This window comes from Triturus cristatus, chromosome 3_2 (genome assembly GCF_964204655.1).
Source record: "Triturus cristatus chromosome 3_2, aTriCri1.1, whole genome shotgun sequence".
NCBI classification, from domain to species: Eukaryota; Metazoa; Chordata; class Amphibia; order Caudata; family Salamandridae; genus Triturus; species Triturus cristatus.
In genome coordinates, this window is record NC_140584.1 from 414,281,882 (window position 1) to 414,305,270 (window position 23,389).

Genomic DNA, 23,389 nt, shown 5'->3' on the forward strand with positions numbered 1-23,389 from the left:
ACAAGAAGAAAATCAGGTTTCTCTTGCACATGAGGAGCTAAAGCCTCAATGAGAAGAACAGAAAAGTTCTCGCATGGACCAGGGGGGCGGTACACCAAAGCTCCCTTCCTGTCTTCCTTAGATGCTGAATTGGTTTTTAAAAATCAATAATTCTATCTGAGGTGTGCAAAGTTCCTCGATAATAATGACGTTCATGTCTTGTTTGTATACGATAGCTACCCCCCCCCCCCCCCCCCCCTGTTTTATTTGGGCGATCCAGCCTGGTTATTTTGTAGCCTATCGGTATACCCAAGGTAATGGCCGGGATTGAGTGAGGCTTGAGCCATGTTTCTGTTAGGAAACATAAATCTGGTTCCTCAGATGATATAAGGTCCCATACCTCAGTGGCATGTTTGGCTAATGAACGAATGTTGCACAGCAAGTTCTTACTCCCCAATGGTAAACTGCACATAGGATTGTTTGTCGATGTAATATTTTGTACTTGTAGCGCCAAATCCAGGGGGTGCTCCAAGTGTTGCCTAACTTCAGTGGAAATATTAAACTGCACATGACATCCCCGACAGGCAAACAGGCCCTCTAGGTTGGTTCCCACCTCATGTGTGCATACCCTAGGAACATGTGTGCCAATCTCTATTAATACCTGAGAGGTGTATGTTATCCTGCTGCTAGGAGGTATCTCTGAGCTGGATGTAAAATCCTCCATAGCCCCCAGCCCCTAGCCCCGACCTGTCGCGGACGGGCCCAGACGGGCTGGTTTTCGGCTCGTCTTGGGCGCAGGAGTAGGTGCCACACTGCGCGCTAACGCTGCGCGCTCGAGGCGACGAGTGGCTAAATAGCCCTCGAATGTAGAAGAGCTAGAGCGCTAACCGCTCGCCTTCCTGTGTGGGCCTGGCTCTGCCCCACCCTCCGCACCCGGGATTGGCTGCTGGGTCGGAACGGGCGTGCAGGCACAGTTCAAGCTCTGGAACAATACTAAAGCACCTAGCCCCTCAGTGAGTGCGAGAATGCGGTAATATTACAGCGTGCCAGTAAAATTATAACATCATGTGGTCACTACCATTAAAGTAAGATACAAAAAAAAGTGACAATTTTTAAAAAGAGTTTCAGCTCAAGAGACTTCTAAATTTAAAATAAACACAGCAATGCAACTTTGATCAGTAATGGCGCCAAGCGGGGTCGGGAGATGCTGCCACCGTCGTTCAGCAGAGCACACATACTGTAAACACTGTGCTATTTCTAGTAGGTGCTCAGTGGAGCAAGACCGACACTCTGCAAACACACACACTTTCTATCAGAAGCTTCTTTTTGCTGTCTCCAGCTGCAGCCATTGTATGGTTTGTATTGTGCTGCATGTAGGCACACACACAGATTTTATGCTCTGTAATCTTAAAGTAGTGTGCTCAGTGTAGTCACACAGACTGACTTAGTGTAAACACTGAATTATTGTAATCAAATGCTTAGTGCAGCTTGACACAGGGGCAGTGTAAACCTTCCACATTTGTGTCGTGCTTCATGCAGCCGGCTTAGGCTGTCATTTTGTGTGGTTCATGTAGGCAACCCCATGGGTTTTATAGTTTTACATTAAACTAGTGTGCCCATTGTGTCTGATACTCAGCAGTGTTTGCAATGTGTTCTTCCTATAGCCAGACGGAGTCTGTAAACAATGCGCTATCTTTATCGCACATAATATAGGCAGGTGCTCAGATGGACTGTCAACATTTTACTTTTATTAGTATGTGTATAGTGAGTAAGAAACTGCTGTAAATACGTAATTGCTATTGTATAGTTCAGACTCACACTGTCAGTATTGCGCTCTTCGAATTATGTACCTCAAGTAGGCAGACATCCCTCTACATACATCACTATTTGTATCAAACTTAATTTAGCAAGTCACACAACCTGTAAACACCACAGCATGTATATCCTGTGTTTAGTGAAGGCAGATGAACTCTCACGGAACAGAATGATTGCTGCATTTGAGGGCTTATATGCGAGGTGTTGCCTTTTCGCACTTCTGCCTCGTGGTATAATGACCTCGCCATGCTATTAAATGATTGATCATTCAAGCTAGTCACAAAAATGCCATTGGGCTTTCTGGTGATTGATGCCCCTCTACCACTGTCTCCAGAACGCTACAGCTGGATGAAGTTAAGTTACAATCCAGAGAGCCGTTATGGGTGCAGTTGGGTGCCCAGGTATAGCCCCCTCTTCCTGTGTTTTTTAGGTCTCTCCTAGCGACGCAGCGCATGTGCTCCTCGCCTTGGCGAGATCTATTGTCGTCGGGTTCTTTTGGAAGGGGGACAGGAGATGTGCATTCGTACGGCGCCGCTTCCACATCGGTGTCCAGACACGCACACAGGCCGGAGGTGCGCTCGCTGTTTGAGGACAAGAGATGTGCACGCGGCGGAGCTGCTTCCCACATCGGTGTCCAGACACGCTTGCTGGCTGGAGGTGCGCTCGCCGGGGAACTTGCAAGATTTGGACCCCACCCCTGACTCGTATATCTGCAAGCATGAAACAGAACTGGAAATTTGGGAGAGTAAAAACAAAACAAAAGGAGGATAGGAGATGGGCAGTTGTAGAAACGGTTCCTTTGACATTGTCTCTATCAGTGGTGGCCATTTTATTGGGATGGGCCCGTGCACGTTCTGTTTTCATGGGGATCTACCGCCGTCTTCCAGTTGTGTCTTTGGATGTCCTGCACTCTTCCGCATTACCGGGGGAGCGCATGAGGTTTCTGAGAGACTGGAGAGTTGATGACTTTGTTTCTATTGGTAAGGTTCCTGCTCCCCGCCCGGCTCGGGACGAGTGCTTGCTCAAAGGAAGAAACTACATTTCCCTGTTGGCTGTGTAAACGGAGTGGAAACACTCTATTAACAAATGTGATGAGCATGGCCACCAACCAACCAGAGGGTTGTGCCAAGAGCAAAACCGATTGATGTGGCATATGGGCGGGCTCGGGACGAGTGCTTGCTCAAAGGAAGAAACTACATTTCCCTGTTGGCTGTGTAAACGGAGTGGAAACACTCTATTAACAAATGTGATGAGCATGGCCACCAACCAACCAGAGGGTTGTGCCAAGAGCAAAACCGATTGATGTGGCATATGGGCGGGCTCGGAATATTCTCACAGTATTGAGGGTCCGTGTTCGAGGTTTCGATAGGTGACAACGACTCCAGTTTGTGTAAGTGGGGTTTGAAAGCAGGGTTACTGTTAACAGCGGAGGTGTGGGAGGCTGTTTATGAAGAAAATAGATGGTATTGTAATGGTATACTGCCTCAACAAAAGTCGACAACTTATCTGTTCTCTTTAATGGTATTTTGATTGGATATGGCTCCATTGTAAAATCTCTGGCTAATCTTCAAGTGCTGTCTTGTTTACGAATTTCTAGTTTTGTTCAATAATTCGTGGTTCTGAGTCTTCGATGCTAACTTACTCGCAAAGCCCCCAAATGGTTCTTGATCCTGTTGAGCTATTCACAAATGTTTAAATAATAAAAGCAATAGTGTCGTAAGGAAGTTGAGATAAGCAGTGCCAATGTGAGGTGTGTTTTACAATTTTTTTTTCTGAGACCGAGGTCGGTCTTGCGAAGATGTTAATGTGACTGACCTCAAATGTTTTGAAATGTTCCATTTTTCCATCACACAGCCACTGGAACTTTACACTATATTAGTTACTAGGAACCCCATTCTAGTTCAAACGTTCATTGTAAGTGTTTTGTTTTAATTCAGCATTAGGACAGCAACCAGCGCTTAAAAAATGGAAAAGTTGAAGTGCAGGTACTCTGCACCAGAGTACCTGCTTGTTTCTGAAAAGTGCTGGTACACTTCAATTAGAAATATTCTGTTTCTCCCTCTCAAAATAAACAAGCATTGGCATAGCCAATAGGTCTCGCCTTTGGGAACTTATAAGTGTTTAGCCAGAGATATTGACTTTATCTATGTCTTTAAGCTGTGCTGTACAGAAGTTTGCAGCATGCTGAAAAGTTATAATAAAGAAGTGTCAGAAGCATTTTTGTTACCTTAGATATGACCAAAAAAGCATTATGTACAACTAAACGACCATATTAAAAAAGTATTAAAAATGTCTTGAGTTTTTTTTTGGTCCTCTCAATGCTGGCAACTTGCATCTGCCTGTCCCAATGGTTGCTTGTTGTGTTTTTTTTTGTTATGGGGGCATAAATAACAGGAGGGTGGAGGTCAGTCAGTCAGTGAGAGTTAGTGAGAGAGAGAGAGAGAGAGAGAGAGAGAGAGAGAGAGTCAGTCAGTCAGTGAGTGAAAGAGAGTGAGTCAGTGAGATAGTCAGCCAGTCGTTAAGCGAGAGTCGGTCTTTAAGCGAGAGTCGGTCTTTAAGCGAGAGTCGGTCTTTAAGCGAGAGTCGGTCTTTAAGCGAGAGTCGGTCTTTAAGCGAGAGAGTCGGTCTTTGAGCGAGAGAGTCGGTCTTTGAGCGAGAGAGTCGGTCTTTGAGCGAGAGAGTCGGTCTTTGAGCGAGAGAGTCGGTCTTTGAGCGAGAGAGTCGGTCTTTGAGCGAGAGAGTCGGTCTTTGAGCGAGAGAGTCAGTCTTTGAGCGAGAGAGTCAGTCTTTGAGCGAGAGAGTCAGTCTTTGAGCGAGAGAGTCAGTCTTTGAGCGAGAGAGTCAGTCTTTGAGCGAGAGAGTCAGTCTTTGAGCGAGAGAGTCAGTCAGTCAGCGAGAGAGAGTGGGAGAGAGAGAGTGTCTGTGAGTGTGAGAGAGTGTCTGTGAGTGTGAGAGGGTGTCTGTGAGTGTGAGAGGGTGTCTGTGAGTGTGAGAGAGTGTCTGTGAGTGTGAGAGAGTGTCTGTGAGTGTGAGAGAGTGTCTGTGAGTGTGAGAGAGTGTCTGTGAGTGTGAGAGGGTGTCTGTGAGTGTGAGAGGGTGTCTGTGAGTGTGAGAGGGTGTCTGTGAGTGTGAGAGGGTGTCTGTGAGTGTGAGAGGGTGTCTGTGAGTGTGAGAGTCTGTGAGAGAGAGTCCGGAATCAACCACCTGTCTACATCAGATTAGTGTATAGTTAAAAGCTTTTTCATATGGTGTGATATAAAATGTTGCTATAAAGTGTAAGCATGGCAAACCATTGCAAGAGTACACTGCACGTGTGAGCATGCACATTACAACACTCCAAAAACCATGTGGGTACAGTCACGCATCTTACCCTAATTGCGAGTGGTTCGGGAATCATACACATCAGACAGGGGGCACGTTACTGTAGTCATACACTTATGGCAGAAACATACCATGATTAATGGTACTGACCACTTCTTGGAGCTACATTATCTATGCATTGAAAATACAAGTTCCTGGTCTGGAGCCTTTACAGCAACCCATGGTATATTGTTTAAGGACATGGTCCAGAGGGTTTGAGTGAGTTAGTGGACGCTGGGGCCTCCCCTCACGTATGAGAACATAATACGCTGGATGTGGGTATAAACCAGTGATGGAGGAGATTGGGGTGTTGAAATCTCTTATTAAAGGTAGGGTGCTGTGCATAATCCATATTAATCCCAGGAAGGGATTTTTCACAATCACCCAGTAGTCATGTTAGCCGTAAAAGGCCATAATGCTAAAATCACGGTATATGGCCAACCTCTGTGATGCACTGTCTAAATGTTGCTCCATGAGGCGGAAGCCTCTTATATATAGTAGTAATTTTGCCAGTCCCCTAGGTTCCTGCCCATAATGAACAGCATCAAAATAGTTTTCTGGTAGAAAAAATACCTCCTGGCGAGTGAAAGGAACATCCCAAGGGGATGGGGCATATATGCATTATCGTCCCCACATATGTCTTCAACCCACATATGTCTTCAAGGAATCAGTGCAGGCTTATGGCTGCTGAACAACTAATGTTTTGGAGTGAGGGTCTTAAGAATAAGATTGGGAAGCAGGGATTGGACCGTGAGCCGTGCAGGTGAGTGATGCAACTGCTGATGCAGTTCTGGGTGCTGCTAGAGGATCATAGGATTGGAAGTTTTTACTGAAGTCACTGTACCATGAGCCATCAATGCGACAAATACAATGGCTACAAGACTTGCATCTGAACGTATTATGCGTTTCTTAAAAGGGTTGATACTGCAGAAAGAAACTTTTGTTTCAATTGTTATCAGAATAGCCATCATTCATATAGCAATGTAACCCAAACAGGGGTCTAGTACGGGGCCCAGTGCAGCAATACACATTACATGACAAACAAGCATTGGCCGCGCGGCCTCGAAATGAAATAAAAACATTTAGGAAAAAAAAAAACGAGTGGTGATGCGAGTTGTGCGCACGCGCGCAACGGGAAAAAGTGCTGGGCACGTTGCGCGTGCTTGTGCGCGTAATAGCAAGCTGGTGGCCGGCCTGTGTGGCACTTTTAAACCACCTACTAAATTTCTCACAAGAGCAGCGCATGCGCTAACTCTAGCGAGACCTAAAGAGTGGTGGTATTCAGTACCTGGCATTACCGGCCCATTTAAAGCATCGAGAGGGACTCTACTCGATGTCGATATAGCACGTTTTGGGGATGTTGCACAAGGTTAATCTAAGGGCTTTTGATGTTCAGATGCAGGCAGCTCTACTTGTGTACCTTCCGTGAGCAGAGTAGCTCTCGAATGGCATAACATTTGTTCTGCAATTTGCATATAGACGACCAATCTAGCAGGCCAAAGTTGAAAGGCTTTCTTTTGTATCTTTCATGGCACCTGGACTCTTATGGCCCTCAGTATGGCACTGAAAATTGACCACAAAGCACGCATTTTTAGCACTTAATTCTCAGGGTGGTCGGGTAAGCCGCAGCTCAAGGCTTCTCAGAGAATTAGTGTGGGGGCTTAGCACTCAACAACCCCTTAAATGTGCAAGACCAGTATCTTTATCCGATCTTCGCAAACAGATCATAAAAGATACAAAATGTCATAAGACAATTTTAAAAACCATGACCAAACCATACATCTAGGAGAGTGCATATTTAAAAAATGTTTTAAAAGAGAGCAGTATTTTGTGCTTTCAGTACATTGGTTCACTATGTATTGTTGACGCCGCCTCACAGACTGCACAGCCGCGGTTTCGTCCTTCGCGAGTGTGCCTAATGGTTAGTTTTGAATTTCACCGTGGAGTTATCACTAACCTCACACTGAGTGAGTGTGAAACAGTCCCCTCACCGTAGGTCCCTGGCACTGTGCCGCCCTCTCTAACGCTCACGATTCGACATCCAGGTTTATTACTTCCGGCCTCTTGGGTCATGCAGGATCACACGTAACCTGACCTGCCATGTTCTGATGAATCCCACTAGCTGACCCTGCTGACTATTCTCGCCATTAGAGGAGTTGCAAATTAAACCCGTAGATGCCGTTATGAACAAGCATTTGCAATAGGTCTCGCATTTGCAAGAGTTTGAGCTATTGGCATTGCAAATGACAATGCATTTATTTACTTGTTTTAAAAACCTGCAAGCAGTGCTTAAACACGCTTTTTGTACTTATAGACCTTGCTTACAAGAAGCAAGGCTGGTAGTAAAAGAGGCGCAGGTTTTCAAAACACATAAATAAAAAGCATTGTGATTTGCAATGCCAATAGCTCAAACTCTCGCAAATGCGAGACCTATTGCATTGCAAATGCTTGTTTTTGTTTGTTTTTACGGATTTATCTAGCGTGAACCTGACCCGAGGACATTAGAGTGCTTTACATTATCACCAGAATGTTACACATGTTTTTAAGGCACAGAGATCTTACGTGATATGCTCAGAATCACAGCATGTCAAGCCGAGCCAGAAATCAGAACCAATTTCCCGAGATTCAAGATCGGCAGCTCAAAATGCTAAGGCCCATGTCCTCCCCGGACTCAATCAATTAGTCCTTTGTAAAGCATAGCACTATCACCCCTCAGGATATCTGGGCGCTGAGGTGAGGGTGCCATATCATTGTCAAAAAGTCAGGTCTTGAGTTCCTTTCTGAAGTCAGCCAGGGAGGGTGGTGTTTGGAGGTGGAGGGGCTAGTCATTCCAGGTCGTGGCCACCACTGCGGCTGGTACTAATGCGGGGGGGGGGGGAGAGGAGTCACCCATTCTGCTCCCAGGCCAGGCTGTTTTACATCCATAGGCGTAACATTGAAATTCTGTGGTCATCTGACCTCATCCCAGAAGCCACATCTCTTGTTGGGTTAGGGCAGCATTAATCACAAACCAATTAATATTCTAGAGTGCCCTTGTTCCTTTTGCACACTCTTCAGTACTGTTGACTTCAACTATTTAAGGCCAATTAAATGATATGATTTTGTACAAAATGGCAGACTCCGCTTGGTGTACGTTTTTGTTGAACTGCTGTGCTCAGGGGGAGACTATTGTAATGTTGCTACAGCAAAGGTTGGTTTCCCAGGGGTTAAGGGAAATATACACTCTTATGTGTGCTGGTCACTGTATCCCCTACATGATTCTGGCATCCAAGAGCTTATTCCTTCACAATGTATAATATAAATCTGGTCAGCTAATTCCACATTTATGCAGAGAGGTTGCACAGATAGACTTTCTCCAACAAGTGTTCAGAAAAAGCACCAATCCTGTAGCCGTCCATTCAACCCCGCCCCTGAAGAGTCCGGAACAATTCCATTCCCCCATTTTTACTCCTAGCCATTGTGGCGCCCCACAGAATTTAACGCTAGTGACCACACATTAAAGAATATCCACTTATAGTGAAGAAAATGAAGAGAGGAAAGTTACGGTTAAGGGGGAAATTACATCCAAACAATTGGGGTATTGAAGCTATTCTTTCACAGTAGCCTAGAACATGCAACTCTTTTATCGTTTGTTCCAAACCAGATGAAGTTTTAGTCTGGCACTTGGCTTGTAACAGGGTCCTTTTCTTTTCATTAGCGGGACCCGACCAGCGACCACCCCATGGTGGAACGTCATGGGAAATGCTTTGCTAACATTGCTACCTACATGGAGTGTGCACACTATATATACTTCAAAGTACTTCCAATTTGCAGCATTGACTTGCTTCACTGATCTTCCTTGACTTGCTCTTCAGCAGTAGGAAGCAATTTCTCAACTGCCTTCTCCCTTCAGCCATTATTAAAGCAAGGATACCTGCTCCCAGTCCTTGCTTTAGGTCGAGCCTGTGCAGCACATGCGCTGCTCTGAGAGGTGCTGTATTGGAGTATGTACTTAAAGCCCCGCCCAATCTCTGCCCATATTTTTCCTTGTCTTGTGTCATTGTCCTTCATAAATGCTGGCTTCTGATTTGTTAATAGGCTTGTTAGTCCCTCCTTAGTACCGCCCTGGTCTTCATTTGTAACCTCCCCTGAGGACTGGCCCTTTTACTTTGGTTGTTACAGAGTATGTCTTATGTAGTCTGTAAGCACTATTTTATTTAATGCGTTTCTCCTACTGCATGCACGACATTCTTTCCTGCCACATTCAGCGCGCCGTGCATGCTTTCACAAGGCGCTTTTGCAAAAAAAGCATTTGTTTGTCACGTCTGAAGAACGGGGCATGCCTCTATTAACATGAAAGTGCAGCATGGGGCGCTTGTAAACAACAAGCATTTGGAATGCAGTAGGTCTCGCATTTTAAAAACTTTGACCTATTGGTATTGTAAATGACAATGGCTTTTTTGCAGATTTTTTAAACACAAAAATAAAAAGGCATTGTCATTTACAATGCCAATAGCTCAAAATCTCGCAATTGCGAGACTTATTGCATTGCAAATGCTTGTTTAACAAAGTCATCCTCATGTCCATGTTGTGACCACAGAAGGCAGAGTATACAATCTAAATGACTGGATGTGTGTTAAATCACAAGGGCACTCTGGGGTTAAGGCTAAGCTGGAACCGAACCAGTATTCTGCTGAGTCAATCCTGCTTTAGTATTGGTATAAGGACAGAGATATCTATTATACAGATGAAGTGTGTGTGGTGGAGCACAATTCACCGAGCCCTCACTGAGATGTACATGTTTAATTGTGCATTTAGAGACTAATTCTAAAATGTAGCACTTAAGAAGAGCATTGAAATTTCTATGTGAACACTAATCTTGAGGAACAGCTCCTTTCTAATCTGTGAAACTCTCGAGCGAAGAAACTACCTGCAAGAGAAGAAGCCCTTTCTAAGGACTCTATTTGCCAACTGTGCATTGATGATTCATCTGGAGATCAACGTCTGTGAAACGTGTCAGCTGGGGCCAATTCACAAAAAAAGCCCTTTCTGAGACCCACAGCTGAAATGTGTACATTTGAGATTAATCTGGAGAAATGGCTCTGAGTAACTTGAATTTGAAGGTTAATCCCAAAAGAAAGAGCTCTTTCATATCCTTTACGGTGAATGTGTGCGCGTGTGACTGGGCACAAGAGGTGTCATTGTAGGAAGCAGACTTGTGTGGTTTGGTGGCGAAGTCCAAACTGTCTCTCTTACTGATAATGGTGTCTCTGAAATGTGTGCACCAGCTCTGATCCCAAGAGGATAATACTCTAATATGTATACTCTTGTATATTTGTGTTTTGAAGAGGGTTTGTACAGCATGCCTCTTCCTGGTACATGTGAAAAACCCGGACCCGGAAGAGCACCGAGACAAGGTAGCTATTTGTCGCTATACAACTCTAAACTTCTTCATGTATTGCTTCTGACTCTCACATGACATGGTCACGAGATCACTGATGACATAAACACATTTGTGTGTATATATATATATATATATATATATATGTATATATATATATATATTCACTGAAAAAAACATAGGTTTCACACACATTATAGTTAGGAATTAGCATTTAAAAAACCTTGCAAATTCACTGAAAAAACCATAGGTTTCACACATGTTATAGATAGCAGGACATTTCACTCGTGAAAAACCAATGAAATTCCCCCGTTATAGTTAGTGCAGGCAACTATAACTCACGCGACCGCAATCCTCTGCTGATGACGTCAGATATTACATCACTGTATTTAGACACTTATTTACCCATGTCTTCTTCCATTAATTTTTAGCTATACATATATTACAAATATTTTTTTTTCAGAAAAACACATATGTCATCAGTGATGTAATATCTGATGTCCTCAGCAGAGGATTGCGGTCGCGTGAGTTATAGTTGCCTGCACTAACTATAACGGGGGAATTTCATTGGTTTTTCACGAGTGAAATGTCCTGCTAACTATAACATGTGTGAAACCTATGGTTTTTTCAGTGAATTTGCAAGGTTTTTTAAATGCTAATTCCTAACTATAACGTGTGTGAAACCTATGGTTTTTTTCAGTGAATTTCAAAGGTTTTTTAAATGCAATTTTTTTTGTTGAGATTTTTGTTAAAAAATAATATCCAACCTATGTATAAAATAATATATGTACTATATCCTGCATTATGGAATGGTTAATTTTTTTTAAATTAATGTTTACATATAGTTGTACATCACAGTTATTATCTTCTACAACCCTTGAAACTTTTTTTTTTTTTTTTTATGGATCTTTGCCGTGCGCGTACGGTACGCTGACGCTACGCTCTCTGTACTTCATAAGTACGGTGCGCTTACGTGATACGTACGTACGCATGCGTACTTCTTCGGCAACGCGTACACGCATGCGCGTTGCGTGGAACCAACGTCGCGGTTACGCGGGTGCGTGTAATGCGCATGCGCGAGTGCGTCCTACGTACGCGCTCCGTAAGCGCTCCGTAAGCGCATGTTTACGTCACGTTTGCGCATGCGTACTTGTTTACGAGCGCGTAGCGTAAGCTTACGCAGCGCGCACGGTAGGTCATGTGATCCACAAAGAACACTTTTCATTGGTTTAAACTACTTTCAGTTCCAGAAACTTCCAACACCACACCCATTCCCCTCATTACTGCTTGAGATCCCCTAGGAGAAGGAGCTGAATTGACATTGAGATACAATGGCAGAGCAGCAGTCCTCTTCTGAGAGTGAGCCTAGCAGCACCATCATCAGACAGAGAAGGAGGAAACAAAAGGATTCTTTTGTGTGGGAGTATTTTACTTTTCCAGAGGGGCAGAAAAAGGTGAATGCTCCATTGGTCACTTGCACACTTTGTGACCGTGTTTTATCTAGAGGAAATCCAAGGAAGAAGTATTCCTTTGGAAATCACTCTATGATGAGACACATTAGGGATAAACATCCCAGGACCTTTGCTCGACATACTGAAGAAAACTCTTCAGTAAGTCACCGGAGCCCAACCTCAGAAGCTCAGCCGAGTACATCATCGGCAGCTCAGCTGAGCCCTTCCTCTGAGGTGGGAACATCACCTTCTTCAGCTCCTCTGGACATTAACCCTCGATTTCGGAGGGTTTCAATGAGGTGTACAACGTGTTGTGGTCTTATTGTTTTTGGGGAGACCAGTGTTTCCCTTATTAACAATAAGATAGACCAGCACGTTTGTAGACGTTCATAATATTCCCATTCTTTCTTTCCTCTATCCCTGTATTAACACAACGGCTCTTTTAAGAGCCAACCTTACCTCACAATTAATCTCTCCTTTTTGAAAAAAAACAATTTGCCGTGCGCGTACGGTACGCGTAGTCACGGAATCGTTACGCGAAGTTCGCAGAATTTTTCGGTTTACGCCGTGCGCGTACGTTACGCGCATTCCGCGATTTTTCGAAAAAAAATTACAATTAATTTTTGCCCTTGGGGGTCCTTCTGGGACCCCCTGACAAAGGCTAGGGGGTCAGGAACTGTCCACCCTGCCCCCTTTTCACGTTCTCCACCTTTGTTTTTCACCCCCTCAGAGTGCGAGAGACAAAATGGCGGCCGACACTTTCTGGTTTCGACCGATTCGAATGTTTACTAAGATCTAACAACCAATCCGTGCGCGTACGGTAAGCTTACGGTACGCGCTCGGAGCGCGCCTATAGATATATATATATATTGATTTAAATGCTATTTTCTCAGGAAATACTTAACAGATTTACACGAGACCTTCAAAAGGCACATCCCTGACCTGAGGGCTGCCTCTCTGCCAAATTTCAAGTAATTCGGTTCAGCCGTTCGGGCTGTAGCTCGGACTAAAGGTCCTATGGAAAAATGCATGGGGAAAACGCGTTTTGGGACCCCCCCCTTTTTCTCATCCCCCGCTTGACGAATCCCCCCGAGACTTTCAGGGAAGGAGCGGAGCGCCCCACCTATTTTGAGAATTTCGCGAGGATTCGTCAATCGGCGCCAAAGTTATTCCAAATAGAATGTTGCGGATTTCCTATGGAAACACTGTCCTAACTATAACTATCTACTGGCGACCGCCAGTAGATAATATATACACGGTGCTATGTATGTATTCTAGCCACATTGAAGGATGCATTTATGTGCATTTATTTAATTGTGGTTTGCACCGACTGTAATCTTAACTCCCTTTGAAAACACAGGTTTATTTCATCATTCATTTTTAAGTGAATGGTTAATACCGAGAAAGTAAACGTATCTTGCACACAGCATGAAGTGCGCCAGTCTGAATATATATTTGTCTCTTTTATTGCATGTATGCATCCTGAAGATTACTTTTTTGTCTCTATTTCATATTGTATAAAAGGCTCTTGTGAGCATGATGCGCGTTTATGGTGTACATATGTAACCACTTTCTGGGAATGTACATTAGCTTGGTATCGATTCTATATGTTCTGTAGCATAATTTTTTTTTATTTTATGCCATTGTAATTATAGCCAGATGTCACTCTAAAATATTGTTCATCTCTTATTTGTCAAGGTTTTCAATAAAAATGACTATGCTCTCTCTCAAATTATAACGTTTGTACTCCAAAAAACAGTGCACCATGTTTCACCATGTGGCAAAATAATTTCTATGTGATGCAGATTGTGGTGAAATTAAATGCAGACAAGTTAGCAAAATGAGTCCATGAAGGTGTTTAAGTTTAAACCTGTGTTTAAAAAGTGTACATGGATGGACTTCGGAAAATACGTGTTATTCAAGTTCACATGTTAGCATATGTTCATTGCAGGAGGTTTTTTTTTAATTTGTGGTTTACTGTAGTAAGTAATGTCAAATGTGTTCGCAAAAAGTATTATTGTGCATTGAAATATTTGCTATGGCAGCACTGCCGCTCCGCTGTTAGTTCTGTTTTTTTTTATGGCTGGTGATTTCTAAATGTCACTATTTCTCCTTCTTTGATGCAACAGTCGCCTGATATTGCCCATGAAGGCCATGGAGAAGAGGCTGGAAGATGCAGAAACCATTAGCTCGGAGGTTCTCTGGAGACATCGTCCAGGGTCCTGTGCCGGCTGGATGAGAAGTTTCTACCTAGTCTGGGCTGGCCTGAGTGCCCTCTGTCCTGCTGCAAGTGAGTGTGTCCAGCACTGTGTCCTGGTCTCTTGGGCCAGCTGCTTTCTTCTCATTTCTTTAGGATATTGTTTGAAAACTGTTCATATGTAACCGCTCTTCAGATACTCGTCTGAGGGCAAGGAGACCGCTTTAAAACAGCTACAAATTCGAAAGGATGTGGTGGACACTGGCAAGAGCTGTTAATAGCTCTCTCTCTGTTCTCAGACCTGCCAGAGTTTTCACATCTTTTCTAAACTTAGACTTTCAAGATAAACTGACTTGCTGTTTGAATCAAGCCATGGTTTTCAGTGTCAGCACACAGTTCTAAAACAGGTGTGGTGACCGCTAAGCCTTTGGAATCTCACAGGCAAGCTTTTCAAGTCTTTAAATTTCAATTTAAAATTTGGTCTAAATCTGTGCGAACTGCTTCCTTTTCTGCCACTCATCTGATTTGCTTCATAGACACCTTGGAGTAAGCATCCCCTGTAAAAGGATTATCGTCCTTTTACAATCATTAGACACTTTGTACCAACTGCTACTCAATGTTGACAAGTAAAAGTACTCCGTAAACCTTTCAGTCCCTCCTTAACGCCGTCCAAAATTGCAGAAGTCCTTTCCAGAACTCCTGAATGAAATGCATTAAACAACTCTAGGTACTTTTCTGTGCACAAAGGACTGTGTATTGGGCTAATATTGCAATTTCACCTGATGGAGGATTTCCACCTGGTTACACCAAGTCCTTTATTTGGGCCCGTGCTGATTGATAGCTAATGATGTACAGACATATGGGTGATGACTTTCCGAGTTTCTGACTTGGCGCTCCCTTTTTAACGGTATGTCACTATTTCTTGTTTATCTGTATAAGTAGTGCTCCAAAGGAAGGAGGGATCACCCAGCCTCCTAACGTTAAGACCAATCTGATCCTTCTAAATAGTATAAATCAAGTCCCGAGCACACACTTCAAATTCAATTATATACAAAATACACGTCTTTAGAATTATTAGTTTTTTTTGTTCTTTATTTTCTTTTTTCTTTTGTACCCAGCCAACACGTGTGTCATCGAATCTGATATTTCCCACAACTTCCTCAGGGCTGGAATACAATAAAAATATTTTTGGGGTTTTAGTGTGTGAGCATACACACCACTTACCCATATTCATGCTAGAAGTGGAAACCAGAGAAGGTTCTCCCAAGATTATGGGTGTACTGTAAAGATTGGGTCCTAGTTTTATACTTTGACTTTAGATCAATTGCATTTGGGTGTATAACATCGCCCTAAAGATAAAGTGAATATATATATGTCTACATAGATTAACTCTTAATATTCATGCATATAATCATGTGGGAAGTGGTGCAATTCATAACCCACATTAAATGATAGAAATTGTAGGAACAATACACCTATTCGTGATACTAGATATAATAGTCCCAAAATGGGTCTGTGTTCACAAAATATTTGCCCTGTTATATCCCATAAAATGGTATGGCGCATACCTGTCTTCCTCTTGTCTTGTGCATAAGACACCTGAATCGTAATTGATAATCCAAATATACTTCTGTCTCGGCAGTGTCCTGGATATGCCTTGTTTTGTGTGAAATCTTATGTGTTCCAATAATTAATTAGCCCTATTTTGGGATTATTAGAACACATAAGATTTCACACAAAACAAGGAACCACTAATCAGAGCGAGCCACCCAATGAGATTGGGGTCAAAACCCTTCCCATCCCTGCACTGCTGAAGGGGGCTGAGAACAATTTAATTCATAAACTCCTTGCAGTCCTCTCTGCAACCCCAGCATTTAATCTACACGAGGAATTGGGGGTGGGATACATCTCGGATCAGATTGCCGTAGCCCCTTTGTTGCGCTGGCTCAGAATCTGGGCATGCCCGACCCCAAATTTAAATCAACTTATAATCACTGATTGCAACGCACTGGAGGGAACTTTGCTCATTCCCTGGCTGAAATATATAATGAAACAGATAAGATGGCTTGGCTGTCCTGACCTGTTCCTGAGTCCTAGGCCTCCGGGTAAAATCGCAATCGGAGATATCAAACAGCAGTTTCTGGACAACCGACAGGGGCTCAGGGAAGAGACGGAGCTAGACAAGCCCTCAGTGAGAAGGTTTGCCACACTGAGCTTGAGTCAACAGATGCAACCATATTTATTTTATATTAACAAAGCATACCATTGCTTTGTCCTGACTAGATTCCGCTTGAACTTGGTCCCCTGGCTACTGGCATTTCCTCAAGGATATGCGAAACCCAGTACACTAAAACCCTGTCCCTGTGACAATTTCGCGGAGCAGGACACTCTATTTTATGTTTTCCTGTGCCTATTACGACCTTCTGTGCAGAAAACACATACTTGGACTACTCAGAGACTGCCAATTTGTCCAAGTCAGGCCTGCTTTGTTTTATCTTTAAATGTTATCTTGTCCTATGGTGTGCTTTGGGGTGGCAAGTTTCTTAATAGGGGCCATTAGACATAGAAAAAAGTTGCAGTAGCCACCTTGTTTTTCCAGGCGATGCCAATGCACTTTCTTATACAACACTATGTGCACTTTATGAGATAACACCTATAGCACTTGGCCTCATGCCTAGCATGGTTGAACTTTACATGATGTATTTTCTGTGGTTTAATATATGATCTTTGAAACAGCAACCCTGGGCGGTTTTTATCGAACTGTAAAGTTATTTGCAATACATTTATGTGACCTAAGCTCTATGTATAGAATGTACCCCGTTGAAAGGTGCGTCTTTTAAAATTGTTTGCTTTTATGGCTTTTGGCTGCCGAAAAAAGTACTTTTTGACTTGACCTGACTTGATAACAGACCTCGTTTTTTATTTATTAGTTATTCTGAAAATGCAGTCCTGAAGATAATGGGTATATGATTCATAATCATGATTGGATGCATTGTGTTTAAGTTGAGTAAATCAATTAATTTTTACAACGTGCTTAATAGTCTCTAAAAAAACGTGTAATAAATAGAAATTTAAAAAAACTTGAAACGATCTGTGTGCTCCCTATTCTGTCATAATTTTGTCCATTAGTTGCTTTCGATACTCCATCCTAAAATGTCCCTGATTCTATATTCCATTTTTGTTGCTCTTTCGGACACTTTTCTTTCTTCTCCAGCATCTCGGATACCAGGACGTGCTCTCGGTTTTCAGCATGTTGCACACTGCGCTGTCAGCCTTCATCATCATCCCGACACTCATAACGCATAACCAGGTCAGGCAAGCCCTGGAGGGGTGCCTCAACGCCAGCCCACGTGTTCTGAAAGAACACACTACGATGATACATGCTGACAAGGACGGTGCTAGTGCTGTCCATGGGACTGTCCACCGCACCAGCTCTGTGTTTTATATGAGGTACACTTGACAGCACCTGGCCGCCGTGTGCTGATGCAGCAGTGGGTATGCAGGCCGCCTCCTAGCCTCATGCCTGGAACAGAAGAACGGCTGTGACCTTCTAATGAGCCTTTCTGCCTCCTTGGATGTTTTCTCTACACTCTTTTTCCTTTGTTCCTTAATCAGTACATTACTTTAGTTTACCGTGCATCTGTGCAAGAATTAGTGCATTAAATTCATGCAGCTGCACTAGAGCCTCATTCACGAACTGACAAAGCTCAAAATCCACCTGTTTCAGCTGCATCTCCCAATTGCCTCTCACAACGATAGAGCTCTATAAAATGAATGCGACAAAAACCATAAGTGCTGTTGACCCGCCAGACGCATGACAAAAGACAAAGTTGATTTCACCAGATTGACTGATAGGAAAGTGTACATTATACAAGAGAGATATAAATCCCTCTTCACTCAGATGCATTAGGTAACCTGTCCTGCATGTATTCCCATGAAACCCGTCTGGCCAAGCATCTCTCCCATTAATCTCGCTATCATCAGCCTGGAGGGCAGACTCTCTTACTACTTGAAGCTTTCTCGCACAGAGAGCTGCACTGCAGACAGTAAGTATGAGCATGAACCTTCACTGCTAATCTGCCCCCCCTTCCCAAAGAGAAGCACATCAAACAGTGGTCACTTGAATAAAGCTTCACTTCTCACACTAGGGGTCTCCCCCTCCCTGAGAGGCACTCCATACAGTGGTCACTAGAATAAAGCTTCACTTCCCACACTAGTGTGCTCCCCCTTCCCAGAGAGTGGCACTCCATGCAGTGGCAACTAGGATACACTTTAACTGCTCACACTAGTGTGCTCCCCCTTCCCAGAGAGTGGCACTCCATGCAGTGGCAACTAGGATAAACTTTCACTGCTCACACTAGTGTGCTTCCCACTCCCAGAGAGTGGCACTCCATGCAGTGGCAACTAGGATACACTTTCACTGCTCACACTAGTGTGCTTCCCTCTCCCAGAGAGTGGCACTCCATGCAGTGGCAACTAGGATAAACTTTCACCGCTCACACTAGTGCGCTCCCCCCTCCCAGAGAGAGGCACTCCATGCAGTGGGAACTAGGATAAACTTTCACCGCTCACACTAGGTGTGCGCCCCTCCCAGAGATAGGCACTCCATGCAGAGGCTGCTAGTATAAAGCGTCACTTCTCACACTGCTGTGCTCCCCTAGAGAGAGGCACTCCATACAGTGGCGACTAGTATAAAGCTTCACTCCTCTGTCTAGGGGTGCTCCTTCCCCCCCCCCCCCCCCCCCCCGAGAGAGTCACTCCATACAGTGGCCACTAGTATAAAACTACACTTCTCGCTCTGTGTGCTCCCCCCTCCCAGAGAGTGGCACTCCATACAGTGACCACTAGTATAAAGCTTCACTTCTCACACTAGGTTTTGTTCTCCCCCTCCAACCCCTCCCATCACCCAGGGGAGGTGCTGCATACAGTGGGAGTGAGGATAAAGCTTCTCTTCCTGCCCTAGATGTGTTCACCTCCCAGGAAGATGCATACCTTGGTGAGCAGGAAAACAAAGCTTTGCTTCTCAGCCTACATATGCTCTCTTCCCTCAACCTTAGAAAGAGGCGCTGCATACAGTGAGTTAAGTGATCTAGGGTTCAAGCTCCTCTTCAAACACTAGTTGTGCTCCTTCTTCCCTTCCCAGAGAGAGGCATCATATACAGTGAGTCAGAAGATCAAGCTTCATATCTCACCATAGTTGTCCCCCCCTCACTCAACAAAGAGAGGTATCTCATACAGTGATCATCAGGAAAAATCTTCCTTCTTCACCCTAGATGTGCTCTCCACATCCTGTCCCCAAGAGAGGCTCTGCATACAACGGCATAAGGTTCAAGCGTCACTCCTCACCATAGATGTGCTTACCACTACTATAGAGAAGCACCATGTTGGGATGGAAAAGTGCCCTGCATGGTTACTTACGTGGACCCTAGGCCTAAGTGTCCTAGCTGCAGTGATATCTGGATCCTTAATAGCGACTTTAGGCCCTAGATGATCATTGATCATGCATGAGCATTGTGACCTTGACCCGTCTCGCACATTACAATCTTGTTAGCCCAGGAGGGGCATGCAAAGCGCTACCTTTGCGGTGGTGAAGGGCTTCTACCCCTGCCAAGAGTTAAGTAGCACAAGCACTGTGGAGTAGCTTACTGTGTTTTTGTAATAATGAGAAGTAGAGTGAGCAGGTCTATTTACCTGTGTCATTGTAGTGGGGTCTTCCGGCCCACTCATGTGAAGTTCAGCTACTGTGCTTAATGCTCCCTTGGCCTACATCATGTTATTATGTAGTGCTGTGCAGCGCGCATGTATAGCTGCTTCTGTGTGGCGTATATGTGTGCATGCATGTGATACAGTACTTGGAGGCCTGTGGGTTCCACATTCAAAACCCAGAACCTTGGAAAGGCATGTGGAAGAGCCATGCCACACAGAATTATGGTTTGCTGCATTTCTGAAAGCTGGGTGGGGACACACACTGGAGGAATGGAGAGCTAGGCTCTACTGTGCAGTTCAAAAGGGTTCTTTGATTCTGAAAAGGTCACTGGCCTGTGAATCCTAGACACAGTGTAAGCAAGAGGATCTGGCTGATGAGAAAAAAACTGTTGAGAAAGGGAATCATAAAGACAGGTCCGGGGCCTTTGTAACTTTTTATTAGGCTTATCAGGGATGTTTACATTCATGGGTTATCCTAGAGTAATTCTCATTGTCTATATTGTGGAGCTAACCAAGTTGGTGTCACTTCTGCGGTGACAGACGGCTTCATGTGTGAACAACAGGACAGAGGAGTGGACAGTTCAAAGGAGGCAGCAGTCCCAACCCAAACTTCAAAGACTGAATTGCTAAATCACATCTGTGCCTGGAAGATGATTATAACAAGCATTTGCAATGGTCTCACATTTGCGAGAGTTAGAGCTATTGGCATTGTAAATGAAAATGTATTTAATTTATGTATTTTTGTTTGTATTGAAGTGGACAAAGTGAGGACGAAAGACGGGGGAAGGTTGAGTGTGTATCGCGAGAAGTAGTGGCAGAGGGCAGGTGTTAGAGGGAAAAGGAGGGATATGGGGACAGCAAGGAAATACTTGTGAGGGAGGGGGAGAGTGGTGGATTCAGATGGGGATTAATGAGGTGTTGTTTGAGGAGAGATTGGGATATAAAACAAGAATTGTGTCTGGATGTGTGAGAGACAGACTGAAGAGAGAGGGGGCTTGGAGAGAATCTTATTAGCCTAGCTTAACTAGCCGTATTTAACAAATCCGCCATTAGTGGCAATATGTATGTCAAATAAAGCTGAGCAGGACTCTGGCTGCTGTCTGTCTTTTGAACCTTTTTATTTTTCGCTCGGCCCATGCTGCACCAGGTATTGCAGTACCTCTAGAAATGGTGCACTTCCTCGTCTGGGGAAAACAATGTTGTTTTAAGAAAGAGGAAAAACTAAAGTAGCGCTTTACTGGCAAACTCTGTAAAGTGGCACTAATGTGTGTGGTTGTGAGTAACACCAATTTGGCACTTTGCAACCACTGAGGAGGAGGAGCGAGACGTAATCAGGAGAGGTAATACCTGGAAGAAAGAGAGCGGGGGGAGGGCACAGCTGCTAGCGGAAAAGTGAACATTGTTGCTTAAACAAACACTATAAAACAAAAGTAACGCTCCGCAGGAAAAACTTGTCAAGTGGCACAAATGAATGTGGTTGTGAATACAATGAATATGGCAGCTTTTGGTATTTTCACCCTTTTTTGTGTCCGTCCCGAGGCTGCACCACGTATAATATAGTATCTCAAGGAATGGTGCAGTTTATTACCTTATCTTGAACCAATCTGGGTACTTTGCGACCACTGAGTAGGACCGATGCAAAAACAACAGTTGATGGACAGAATGCAGAACAATGTCATACATTCACCCCAGTACAAAGATCTGGGCCTAAATCCATCGTTTTTTTGCTCACCATGCTATTCCAGTTTGAACCCAGCCATATGCAAATCAGTCTTGACCCTGTGCCTCATGCGAATAGTCCAGCCCGAACTGCCAAGCCAGGTCCTCCCTGGACTGGAATCAAGCATCCTAGGACCGGTTTTGGGGTTTCACCCCTCTTCAGCCAGGATAGCTTGATTCCAGTGGCATGGAGAGCACGGGACCCACGTCTGGGCACACCCGTCCCACTCGAGGTGGCAAATGCAAAAACAACAGTTGATGGACAGAATGCAGAACAATGTCATACATTCACCCCAGTACAGAGATCTGGGCCTAAAGCCATCGTTTTTTTGCTCACCTTGCCATTCCGGTTTGAACGCAGCTGCTGTCTGTCTTTTGAACCTTTTTTTTTTTTTTCTCGGCCCAATCTGCACCAGGTATTGCAGTACCTCTAGAAATAGTGCACTTCCTCGTCTGGGGAAAAAGATGTTGTTTTAAGAAAGGGGAAAAACTAAAGTAGCGCTTTCCTGGCAAACTCTGTAAAGTGGCACTAATGTGTGTGGTTGTGAGTAACACCAATGTGGCACTTTGCAACCACTGAGGAGGAGGAGGAGGAGGAGGAGGGGGGGAGGAGGGGGCGGTTGGGAGGGGTGCCGTATTTGATGGAAAACTGTCAAATCCGTCCCAGTGATCTTTAGTTTGCCTCTTATGATTCAGTGCGTCAGACAGTCGCCATTTCAATTCAAGCGATGGGTGTTTTTGTGTTTCCATAAAAAAGCTTGTTTTTAACGTGTCAACACTGGGCGCAGCCCGCAGGGTCCATAGTTCCGGAGCTGGCCACTAACCTCTCTTTCTCTTTCTCTCTTTCTCTCTCTCTCTCTCTTTCTCTTTTTCTCTCTCTCTCTCTCTCTCTCTCTCTCTCTCTCTCTCTCTCTCTCTCTCTCTCTCTCTCTCTTTCTCTTTCTCTCTCTCTCTCTCCTTCTCTCTCTTTTTTTCTCTCTCTCTTTTTCTCTCTCTCTCTCTCTTTTTCTCTCTCTCTCTCTCTTTTTCTCTCTCTCTCTCTTTTTCTCTCTTTTTCTCTCTCTCTCTCTTTTTCTCTCTCTCTCTCTTTTTCTCTCTCTCTCTCTTTTTCTCTCTCTCTCTCTCTTTTTCTCTCTCTCTCTCTTTTTCTCTCTCTTGCCATTGCTTTTTGCTGCACTCCCCAGCACCTGGCACTTTGTCCATCTCTCCCGTCTCCTCTGCATCCGTCCTCCCTGCCCTGTCCCCTCGATCTCAGTGTCTTTGTACCCTTTGGAGTCCTATTGCCTCGGTGCTATTCCCTCCCCCATCTCTTTCTTCTTCTCTGTCCCCCATTCTCTCCCTCCCACTTGCTCTCTTTTCTTCCTTCATCTCTCCGTACTTCTCGGTCTCTTTCCCCACTGGATTTCTCTCTCTTACTTCTCTCTCTCTCTCTCCCCCCTCTTTCTTCACTCTCGCTTCCCACCGTATGTGTCTCCCTGGCCCCCACCAAGTCTTCCTCTGTCTCCTCTCTCTCCTCTTCCTTCTCCTCATCCTCATCCTGGGGCTGTAATAGGGAGCCCCGAGGCCCTCTCTGAAAATGCGAGCTGGAGGTGACGTTAAATGTGAAAGCACCAAGGTGTGAACCAAGAGAAGAGACGGAGCGGGGTGGGCGGCAGGTAGAGGGTCAAAGGCGGCCCTGGCTCTCAGAGAGGTGAGAAGGGGCGGGCAGCAGTCTGAGCACAAAAACAACACAAGAGCAAAAGGCAGACGCTCCGTGGGGAGCCTGGTGTAAACTGAAGAAAC

The 23,389-nt window shown here is 44.5% G+C and overlaps 1 protein-coding gene across 1 annotated transcript in view; it reads left to right on the plus strand.

Moving 5' to 3' along the window:
* The window catches only part of KIAA0319L (KIAA0319 like), a 941,156-nt gene that overhangs the window by 175,270 nt on the left and 742,497 nt on the right, over positions 1-23,389 (plus strand). Inside the window, exon 2 of the mRNA XM_085647985.1 lies at positions 14,115-14,275. Coding sequence (XP_085504111.1) covers positions 14,131-14,275 — 145 coding nt within the window. The 5' untranslated portion in view covers positions 14,115-14,130. The remainder of the gene's footprint in view (positions 1-14,114; positions 14,276-23,389) is intronic.